The 10,831-nt window shown below is 44.2% G+C and overlaps 1 protein-coding gene across 3 annotated transcripts in view; it reads left to right on the top strand.

Moving 5' to 3' along the window:
* The first annotated feature begins 9,791 nt into the window (after nt 1-9,791).
* The window catches only part of CNOT6L (CCR4-NOT transcription complex subunit 6 like), a 106,553-nt gene continuing 105,513 nt past the window's right edge, over nt 9,792-10,831 (top strand). Inside the window, exon 1 of one of the 3 annotated variants that reach the window (XM_019025912.4) lies at nt 9,792-10,351. Coding sequence is in view for 2 of the 3 variants with exons in the window: in XM_031010373.3 (XP_030866233.1) it covers nt 10,636-10,640 (5 nt within the window). In the remaining variant the exon portion in view is untranslated. Of the gene's footprint in view, nt 10,352-10,380; nt 10,712-10,831 lie in introns of those variants that run through there. The other 2 variants (XM_031010373.3, XM_031010372.3) reach the window with 2 other exon arrangements.

The following is a 10,831-nucleotide window of genomic DNA, read 5'->3' as shown; positions in this document are numbered from 1 at the left end:
CAGCTGGTGGAAGTTTACCGAATTTGTTTTGTGTAGGTGTATCAGCCGTTGGTATTAGTTTAAAACAAAAACAAGGTTTAATGCTTGACATTTAAAGAGTTATTCCATATTATATAAATCTCAAATTTCAAAATATAAATTATTTAGTGGGTGGAATATCTGTTGTAAAATTTTAACATCTAGTTTATTTTCCCTGCCATACAGTATATTTCTGTGCCACAGTTTTCAGCACAAGATGGTGTATGAAAACTAATTTTAGGCCAGGCACGGTGGCTCATGCCTATAATCCCAGCACTTTGAGAGGCCAAGGTGGGCGGATCACTTGAGGTCAGGAGTGTGAGACCAGCCTGGCCAACACGGTGAAACCTCGTCTCTACTAAAAATACAAAAATTAGTTGGGCACAATGGTGTGCGCCTGTAATCCTAGCTACTGGGGAGGCTGAGACTGGAGAATCCCTAGAACCTGGGAGGAGGAGGTTGCAGTGAGCCAAGATTGCGACACTGCACTCCAGCCTGGGTGACAGAGCGCTTCATGGAAAAGGATGGGACTAAGCGCTTGAAGGATGTGCTTGATGGTGTGGAAAAGGAAAGTTGAGAAGTGGAAGCCATGAACAATGTGAACAAAGATACAGAGTTGGAAACTCAGGGCGTGTATTGTGAACAAGTTTGGATAAGACCTAGTGTGAATGTTTGAGTCCAGATTATAAACATCCTTGAAAGAAAGGCAGTGGGGAGGCTTTGTTAGATATCATATGCTTACAAACACAGGTACAAGCATAATGAACACAATACTAAACTTTCAATGCTATCTTGGATAGGAAAAAGAACTCCTGTTAAGAGGAGACTTTTAAAAAAATTATAAAATGTAAGGGAATCCTTCTACTTGATAACTCAATTTAAATACTGATGTTCTTTGGAATATCAAAAACAAACTTTCAGATAGAGAAACAGAGAGAAAGAGAGAGAGAAATTATCATCAGTTTCTAAAAACAGACCATGAATGTTTTGTTCAAAGTGTCTTGCTTTAATTCAGATAAACATAATTGTAAGATTGCTTTGCTAGAGTTAAAACTCCTAGTTACGAAACTCAACAGAATGCTTTATTTCTTTGGACTCATCAACCATTAGACATTGAAGTGATGAATCGTTATCCGTGCTGCACTTAGACCGAGGCTATCCAGTAGTTTATTTATGGTGGCAGTGTATCTCACCGAAACACTATGCTTTCCAGCTTCCCTTTCAGCTACCCATGTTCTTTCATTGCTTCTGGTCAGTGAAATCTAAGCAAGTATTTTTTGGGTGAGTCTTCCAGGAAAGTGTTTAGGGGTGGGGTTAATTTTTGTTCTGCCAGGAAAATGAGTGGGATAGCTGGAATCATGATAGTCATGGCATCTCTGTTCATGTTTTTGGTGCCTTTGAACAGAATAGGAAGAATCCCCCATCTTTGCAGATGAGTTAGAAAATTTCCTCCTCTGGGTAGAAGGAATCCCTCAGAATACACAGCCCCCATTCACTTCTTGGTCAGGTGTCTTCACAGTAAATAAACTATACAACTGTATGGGGTGGCCTGGACAGCCATATTGGACTATGAAGCAGGAAAGGAAGCCATGCTCTAAAGATAGCAAACCCAAGGAGAAAAGCAGCCTGGCCCTTGCTGACCATGGATGTGCCATATCAGCCCTGCATTGACTACTTCCAGACTTCCTTTATGTGAGAGAAAAATAACATTTATTTTTGTTACTGTTATTTCTGATTTATTTTACTAGCAGCTAATTGCTTGTAAAGTTAAGACTACATGGTATGATTTGAGAATTGCTATCATTAATTAATTAAGCAATTGTTCCTTGTGAATTCTGTATCAGAAATTCTATGATGTACTAGAGATAAAGACAGAATTTGCAATCTAGGATGTGAAAGACAGATGTGTACACATACAGGTAATTATAGCATAATGTCATATGCTTGTTCAGTGTGCATACTGGATAGAGACATCTAGGCAAAAGGTTAGTGGGGACTGTGCTTTGATAGACTGCATGCACCCAGAGGGAAACATATCCTAATTCATCTCCACAAACGGGGTACCTCTTTTTAAAAATGCTTCAACCAATAATAATGCTTTATTATCATTTAATTCAGTGATTACCAAACTTATTTTAGCAGCCATTAGCCTTCTTTGAAAGAATAATAATACAGAAACACAACTTACTAGTTCAGATGTTTTGGAGAGATCTAACTCAGATTAGATCTAAAAGAGAATTTGCTGGTTAATTTAACCACACTTACTGTAAGAGAGTTGGGCACAGCCTGTTAAGGGAGTACATAGCAGGGTTTTTAGAAAAAGCTTCACAGAGGAAGTGATGCTTGAGATGAATCTTGAAGGATGATTTTAAGAAAAGGACAAAATGGGAAACAGCATACTATGCTGAGGAAAGATACTATACTTTGCATGTGCAAAGATATCTAAAAGAGCACATCCTGTTTAAGAAGTGACAGGTGGTTCATTAAAGGCAAGGGTGAGAGAGAGAAGCTGGTGGTTAAATGGCTGCAGGTGGTGGTGGTAAGAGAAGGGCAAATCATTAAGGAACATATATGCTTGTGAAGTTAGGCTTTATTTTATAAATTATGTAAAGTCATTTAAAGAGCAGAGTAATTAATATGAACAGGGTATGTTTTAGGAGGATGTTGGGATTATACTTAGGATACTAAAACAATAGACAAAATGCAAAAAGCTCAGGCAAGAGCTGACAGGCTGACTTGTAACTCTGGAGTGCATTAGGATGAAGGGGCTAGATTAATGAAAATATTTAGTAGGCAGAATTGGTAGATCTTGGTGAGGCTGGGAGAGAAAAGTTAAGGATTACTCCTAGGATTCTGCATTAGGTGACTATTCATATGATTACATGATTTTTAGCGTGATAGTACCATTTTTAATAACAGAGGGTCATGCAAGACCAAGAATCAATTTTGGGGAAAAGACAATGAGCTCAGTTTTAGACATATATATCTTGCAATGTGTATAGCCTGTCTAGGTGGAGATATCCAGGAGGAAATTGACAGTATAGATCTAAATGTGTGATGAGAACTCTGGATTGAAGATGTACATTTGGGAGTTGTAAGCATAAAGATGGTAGTTAAGACTTGTAGATGTGATCATCTAAGATTTAAAGTTTGTTTGGGTCCAATATGAAAAAGGGGCTCAAAGTTTGAGGAGCTCAAAGAGGAAAAGGGATCCATTATGGCCTCCATGCCACCAAGTATCTTCCCACTATGTAGTCAGTGTCTGAAATTGCCGTTGTTTTGATTTATTCTTTTAGGTTAAGGTTTATTTCTAAATAATTACCTTGTAAAAATACCTTTGGGAGGAATTAAACAGAGAAGCTTAATAAAAAGAACAAATGAACTAGGTATCCAGAGATCAGTTTCTAACACTGACTGCCTGGGTGATGTTCATTCAGCAAGTCATTTTGCCTCAGATTCCTCATGTGGAAAATGCAGAAGTAGGACCAAGTGATCTTCAACGTTTGGTAGACTACGATTCCACCAATCATAACGACTTAGTTTAGTTCAGTGATTTTCAAACTTATTGGGCAGCAATAAGTTTGAAAGAACTTACTGAACGTTTACAAGTTCTTTCTTTGAAAGAACTTACTGAAAGTTCAAGAGTTCTTTCTTTGAAAGAACTCTCATGCAGAAACACAATGTATTCAGATGTTTTGGTTGCAGAGGTCTAACTCAAGTTAGTTTGGATGTAGAAGAGAATTTACCAGTTAATTTAGCTACATTATGTGAAAAGGTGTAGCTGGGACCTCAGGGATCACCAGAACCTGAGACTGGTGCACCGGCAGGAATTGTTCTTTACATTTCTCATTTGAGTGGTGGCTTCATTCTACACAAGGCCATTGACCGTTCTGACTTCCGTCTGGGCTCTACTGCTATGGTGGAATAGCCCTTCTCCCCTTAGTTCCACCTGAAAATATCCTGGGGAAGAACTCTGCTTGCTTTGACTTGAGTCCTATGTCCACCATTGTAGCCAAGAAGTTGGGGGATTCTTTGAGTTGTAGCTGCACTAGAATTACCGATCATGGTGCATGTAGAAATAGTTTCCCCAAAGACAGAGAGCATTGTTCAAAGAAAAAGGTTACTGGGCAGACAAATAGATGGTCAATATATTAAGAGATAAAACACAGGCTTTCTTGTTCAGGACCCATCTACCTGGTTCCTTTTGTGTACTCTATGTAGCTTCTGAAACATACCTTTGAAAACCCCAAGAAGATGCTTGGAGTACAGCTTTAAAATAGTTATCCCTCAGTATCCTTGGTGGATAGTTTCTGGACCCCCTCATACCAAAATCCATGGATCCATAAGTCCCTTATATAAAATGGCATATATTTGCATATAACCTATGCATATCCTTCCACATACTTTAAATCGTCTCTAGATTACTTGTAACACCTAATATAATGTAAATGTTATGTGAATAATTGTTATACTTTATTGTTTATGGGGTAACGACAAGAAATAAGTATCTATACATGTTCAGTAGAGACATAACTATCCACTTGTTTTTCTGAGTATTTTTGATCCTAGGTTGGTTGAAACCAAGGGTATGGAATCCATGGAATGTGGAAACCACAGCTATAGAGGGCTGATTGTAATAGATTTTATTAATTGGAAAGCATGCCAGTCACCTCCAAGGCCTAGACAAAATGAAGCACTGGATATTTATTGGTGGTGGTGGTGCTCGCCTAGTAAAACAATTTTGGGAATATAGGAGTGTGGTGTTAACTGGTGGGGTTGAGGTGGAGATTCTAATGTATTCAGGATCAAGGGACTTGAGCTGGGAAGTGTAGAAAGGGGAGGTAGGACATCTGCCTTCAAAGTTCAAAGATGAACTCTGCTTACTTTATCATTTTATGGAGAACTGATGGATCACATGGAAAAATGTTCATCTTTGGCTAAGATAGTGGGAATGATCCTTGGTGTCATCCACAGCCACTCCAGAGAAAGGAACAAGTAGGAAATTGATGGGAAGAGAGTTGATGACCCCAGAAAGGGGCAGAGGCAATGAGAAAAGCCACGTGTCTTGGACGAGTATGCCCACAGTAGATGGTAAGAAATATAAGAGTAAGTGGGAGATGGGAGAGACAGAGGAGGGAGGGAGGGAGGGAGAAAGGGGAATAAATATGTACAAGATAGGAAGATGGGGAAGACTGTAGTTCAGTAAAAGTAAGACTATGTCACTGAAATATAGTTTGGAGGCCCTGTCAGGAGGTCCAGGAAGTAAAAATTCATGATTATCTTGATTAATACTTGCTTTAAAGTTATTTTATTAATAAATATAACGTAAAATATATTTGTTACTAATTATACCTTACTGAATACACTTAAATGTGACATTTTTATTGTTATGTGGCTATTAGTATGAAAGTATGTATTAAATAAAATCAAATTTGCCAGGCGCGGTGGCTCACACCTATAATCCTAGCACTTTGGGAGGCCAAGACAGGCAGATTACTTGAGGTTTTGAGACCAGCCTGACCAACATGAAGAAACCCCATCTCTACTAAAAATACAAAATTAGCCAGGAGTGGTGGTGCATGCCTCTAATGCCAGCTACTTGGGAGGCTGAGGCAGGAGAATTGCTTGAACCTGGGAGGCAGAGGTTGAGGTGTGCTGAGATAGTGCCATTGCACTCTAGTCTGGGCAACAAGAGCAAAATTCTGTCCCCCACCCCCCCCAAAAAATCAAATTTAATAGATTATCAAATAGTACTAATTTTCTTTTTCTTTTTTTTGAGATGGAGTCTCACTCTGTTGCCCAGGCTGGAGTGCAGTGGCGTGATCTCGGCCCACTGCAACCTCTGCCTCCCAGGTTCAAGTGATTCTCCTGCCTCAGCCTCCCGAGTGGCTGAGACTATAGGCACACACCACCACGCCAGACTAATTTTTATATTTTAGTAGAGATGAGGTTTCACCATGTTGGCCAGGCTGGTCTCAAACTCCAGACCTCAAGTGATCCGCCTGCCTCAGCCTCCCAAAGTGCTGGGATTACAGGCATGAGCCCCACCACACCTGGCCAAATAGTACTAATTTCTTAAATAAAAAAATTGAAATCTTTGTCTTTTGAATAAGCTGCTCAACAGAATTTCAGAAAAGAGACAAAAGAACAGTTATAAGGGACCTTATAGGACTCGCTACCTGTGTTACCAACAAAACACGGAGAGATAGGAATATTTATTCAGCTCAAACATTAATTGCGAATTTGGAAAAGACACAGGTGGTCTCTAGAACATGAAGCACCTTTTTCTTTCATTGAGTAGGAATAAACCAATTCTCTAATAATACAAATAAACATAATTGTTGTTTCAGAACAAATTGTACCTATATATTGCTGCTACTAAACCAATTTGGTCAAAAAGGCCACACGTAAGCCAGAAGCTTCAATTGGATAAATCATTTCTTTAAAGAGATTTTTTTTTTTTTTTTGAGATGGAGTCTCACTCTGTCACCCAGGCTGGAGTGCAGTGGCACCACCTCGGCTCACTGCAACCTCCTCCTCCAGGATTCAAGCAATGCTCCTGCCGCAGCCTCCTGAGTACCTGGGATTACAGGTGCCTGCCACCACGCCAGGCTAATTTTTGTATTTTCAGTAGAGACGAGTTTTCAGGCTGGTCTCGAACTCCTGACCTCAAGTGATTAGCCTGCCTCGGCCTCCCAAAATGTTGGTATTACAGGAGTGAGACACCACACCCACCTATTTTCCTATTGCATTGTTTCTAATCTTAAAAACTGCAATAACTGACAAACGTGAAAAATCCTCAGAAATGAGATATCAAAAGCAGGTTACTCTCTGTAGCAAACTTTGATCCACTATAAAATTGCTTTTTTTTTTTTTTTGAGACAGAGTCTCACTCTGTCACCCAGGCTGGAGTGCAGTGGCACAATCTTGGCACGCTGCAAGCTCTGCCTCCCAGGTTCATGCCATTCTCCTGCCTCAGCCTCCCGTAAACTGCTTCTTAACAATGGCTAAAGTGCTACTCATTTGTTGTCGTTTCTGGGATGTCTTTTGAAGCGGAATCTTATGAGGAACTTTTTTTTTTTTTTTTTTTTTTGAGACAGAGTTTCCCTCTTGTTGCCCGGGCTGGAGTGCAATGGCTAGATCTCGGCTCACTGCAAACTCTACCTCCCAGGTTCAAGTGATTCTCCTGCCTCAGGCTCCCGAGTAGCTAGGATTACAGGCATGTGCCACCACACCCAACTGATTTTGTATTTTTAGCAGAGATGGGGTTTCACCATGTTGGTCAGGCTGGTCTCAAACTCCCGACCTCAGGTGATCCACCACCCGCCTGGGCCTCTCAAAGTGCTGGGATTACAGGCCTGAGCCACTGCGCCCGGCCTGTTTGTTTTTTAATCTCACTGAAGACAATTTCTTGGCGTTTGTATAGTGCCAACTATCTGAAAACTATTATTTCTCCAATGTCATTCTAATTACAAATGAGAAAAACAGCAATCTATTTTTTGGATAATATAGTTAACATATAAAAGTATTGCTTTCCTTTTGTTTTTAGTGAGTCAATTAATTTGATATGGTATAAAGAGGACATCTTTGAGAGTAAATTCTAAACTTAACCTGCATTAAAATAAATGATCCTATGACAACATCCACTGTCCACTATCACTCTGAAAGTTACAATTACCCCTCCCCACCATGGATTGTGATGCATTTACTACTTAAAATTTAGAGGCCAACAAAGAACATCCCATATATAAAGTTGACCTTCAGGACCACCAAATTCCACCATTTATTAGTGCTTCTTTAACATCCACAATGGCCCTGTCATTTTTCCTCACCTGTCACTACTGCTAGGCAGCCTGTGAGAGTGGGCAGATGTCAAATGGCTCACGTGTAAATGCCAGTGCTGTCAGCCCATCCTCCTAGACATTGTTGTGACTATTAATTTTGTGTCACCTCTCATACTTTCATTTCTGGTTTGTTCTTTGAGAATTTCCTGTTTATGTGTCAGCTTCCCCTACAATGATAGTGAGTTACTTAAGAAAAGGGACTATATATGCTTGGCTGTGTGTCTCCAATGCTAAACATAGCGTCTGGAACATAATATGCCCTCCATATGTGTTTATTGTATATGAATGAAAATTCATTGAATACTCACAGAAAATTCATATAAATTTATCGTTATTTAAAGATGCTTAAATCTGTGAGGCTATCACATTATCTGATTTACATTTTTTCAGGTATTTATTTTCCTCTTTCCTTCTATAATTGGTAGTATTTCTCCTTGGGAGAGTGTTTGTGTGCTACGGAGAAATACTGTGGCAAGATGCCATTGAGGCAGGTCCACTATTTGGACTCCTGAAGTGACTTGCTTGGCTTTGCTGCTTACAAAGCCAAAGATAATTATTCATTTTATGTCAGCCTAGACTCTTAGATAGTTGGGAAAGAGTGAGGCTTCTTCCAGGCTTAAGGCCATTTTGACTTGTTTCACAGAAGATGGTGTGGGGCTGGTGTTGCTAGGGAGGGAAATGGAAAATTAACATAGGTAGAAAAGAAAGTAGTCTGTCGTCTTGTGAACTGAGGGGCTTTTTTACTCACTCATTCACCCTTCCTGGTGCCAAGATGAAAGTGGTGCAATAGTTCTGCAATTGTGGACTCTTGTAACAGCTGTTCAGTTTTAGCTAAATGATGATTTGCATTTTTACCGCACCTTTTCCCCCAAGAGATGAAGGCATTTTACATTCAGTAATAAGGCCTAAGATGAATTGCAACCAACGCAACGTGCTTAGTGTGCTAAACACTCCTGTGGGGGGAAAAATACTGAACATTGCTAATATACCCTTGACCAATACTGGTAAATACACGAGCCCGGGCATGCATTGAGAAAGAGATTAAAATTGTGCAAAACTGCAACAGCAGTACTCTGCCTCTACAGCCGGTGTAATTTGCTTTTTGGACTGCTGGCGGTAAAAGCTGAAGCTGGCCCACAAAAACAAAAACAAACCCCAGAAACTTAAAGTATCACAGCCACGTTCACCAAGCAAACACTACTATTTCTAGTTTACATTTGGATGTTTTCATTCTGTAGATGGCATGGATAAGCTACCAAACAACAAACTAAAGTCTACAACGAGAAGGGAGAATTAGAAAATAGGACCGGGTTATCGCTGAGCGTCACAGGTTCTTTTATTTACCTTTGACGATACAACTTACAGATGCTATATGTTTTTTAAAAAAATCCACCGAATATGTCAGGAAACATTTCCTTCGGTCACTTCACCTCCCCTGGCGTCTCAGCCACCTAGACCTACGCTCTGCTTCGCTGTCAGGTCGCCTCGGGCGAGGAGGGTGCAGTAAACAGCGCCCACACAAGAACCCGGGGTGAGGCGGTTTCCCGTCTCTTCGCCAAGGCTCTGTGGATGTGGGTTTCTGAAAGTCTACCACTCTTCTCAGCCCCGCTCCTCGCTCAGGCCAGGAAAAATGAGTGAGAAAACAGCCAGAGCAAAACAGAAAACCATCAAGAAGCCCGGGCCTCCGCGCGCTCACCGCGACAAAACGCGGCGCACGGGGGGCGGGGCCAAGGCGCGGCGTAGGAGCTCCGCCCCGTCACCGCCCCGCCTCCTTCCCCTCACCCCAACCCTCCGCGCCGGGGAGTGACTGACTCCCGCCAGCCCCTCCACGTCAATCAACTCTCCTCGTTCTCGCACTCTCTGCACCTTGTTATTAATCTCAATACCGATATCGCCCGGACGCCTCTCCCCCGGCCCTCGGGGGTGTGAACGTGTGTGAGCGGGAGCGAAGGCACCGAAAGCTGGCGTCTCTGTTCAACCTCGGCCCCAGCAGCACCCGGCGCAGCGGCAACCCCCGCAGCGGCGGCAGCCCCAGCACCAGGAGGCCAAGGCCAAGGCCAGGCTCTGCGTGGCTCTCGGAGCAGTAGCCGCGGCTCCGGCCCTGCGGGGGCGCAGCTTCCTTCGGCTGGGGCCTTCGCGCCGGCGGCCGCGACCGCGGGGCCTCTCTTGCGCGCCTGGGGTCACTGTCCTCGAAGCCCGGCGGCGCGGCCCTCGTCCCCCTTCCCGACCTCCGGTCTGTCTCCTCGCTCCCTTCAGCCGCCCTCCGCGCCGCCGCCTCTGCCGTTCGTCAGGCGGCCCGGCCCGGCCCGCCCGCCCCGCATCCCCTCCGGCCGGTGCCTCTCCCCTCCGGCGGGCTGCCTGCATGTCTTTGCTGCCCTCAGCCCCGCCGCCACCGCCGCCGCCGCCTCCCCCGCCGCCGCAGCACCAGCACCAGCCGCCCCGTCGCCGCCGCCGCCGCCGCCGCCCGGACCCCGGCGCGCTGAATGCAGGTGAGGAGGGGGCGCGGGCCCCCCGAGACCCCGGGCCCGGGTTCCCTGCGCGCCCGCCCGCGAGCCCCGGGTCCGGGCCCTGTGTGCCGCCGCGGCTTCCCCTCGGGGCGGGCAGGAGCGAGGCCCGCCGTGGGTGTTTGTGTTTGCGTCTGCGTCTGCGGCCGCGGCTCTGGAGGGGAAGCATCTGTGGGGGCCTGGTGCGCGCGCGCGCGCGTGTTTGTGTGTGTGTTTCCCCTGCCGCGGGGAAATGGCTGCTGTTGCTTCTTCTGGGCCAGAGGAAGAGAATGAGGTAGAGTGTTCTTTTGCCTCCGAGTAGGATCGAGAGTGTTGGGAAGAGGAGCGCGTCCCCGGGGAAATGAGGTGGGAGAGGGACAAATGTGCGTGTGGGTGTGCGAGTTGGGACTTTGGCGGGCGGGGAGGCGGCCCGAGGACCCACGGCGAGTGGGTGTGTGTCGGGTGACTGGAGGGGGCGGCGGGGCT

This window comes from Gorilla gorilla, chromosome 3 (genome assembly GCF_029281585.2).
Source record: "Gorilla gorilla gorilla isolate KB3781 chromosome 3, NHGRI_mGorGor1-v2.1_pri, whole genome shotgun sequence".
Classification (NCBI taxonomy): domain Eukaryota; kingdom Metazoa; phylum Chordata; class Mammalia; order Primates; family Hominidae; genus Gorilla; species Gorilla gorilla.
Note: the sequence above shows the minus strand (reverse complement) of the source record. Positions and strands in the feature narration are given on the sequence as shown.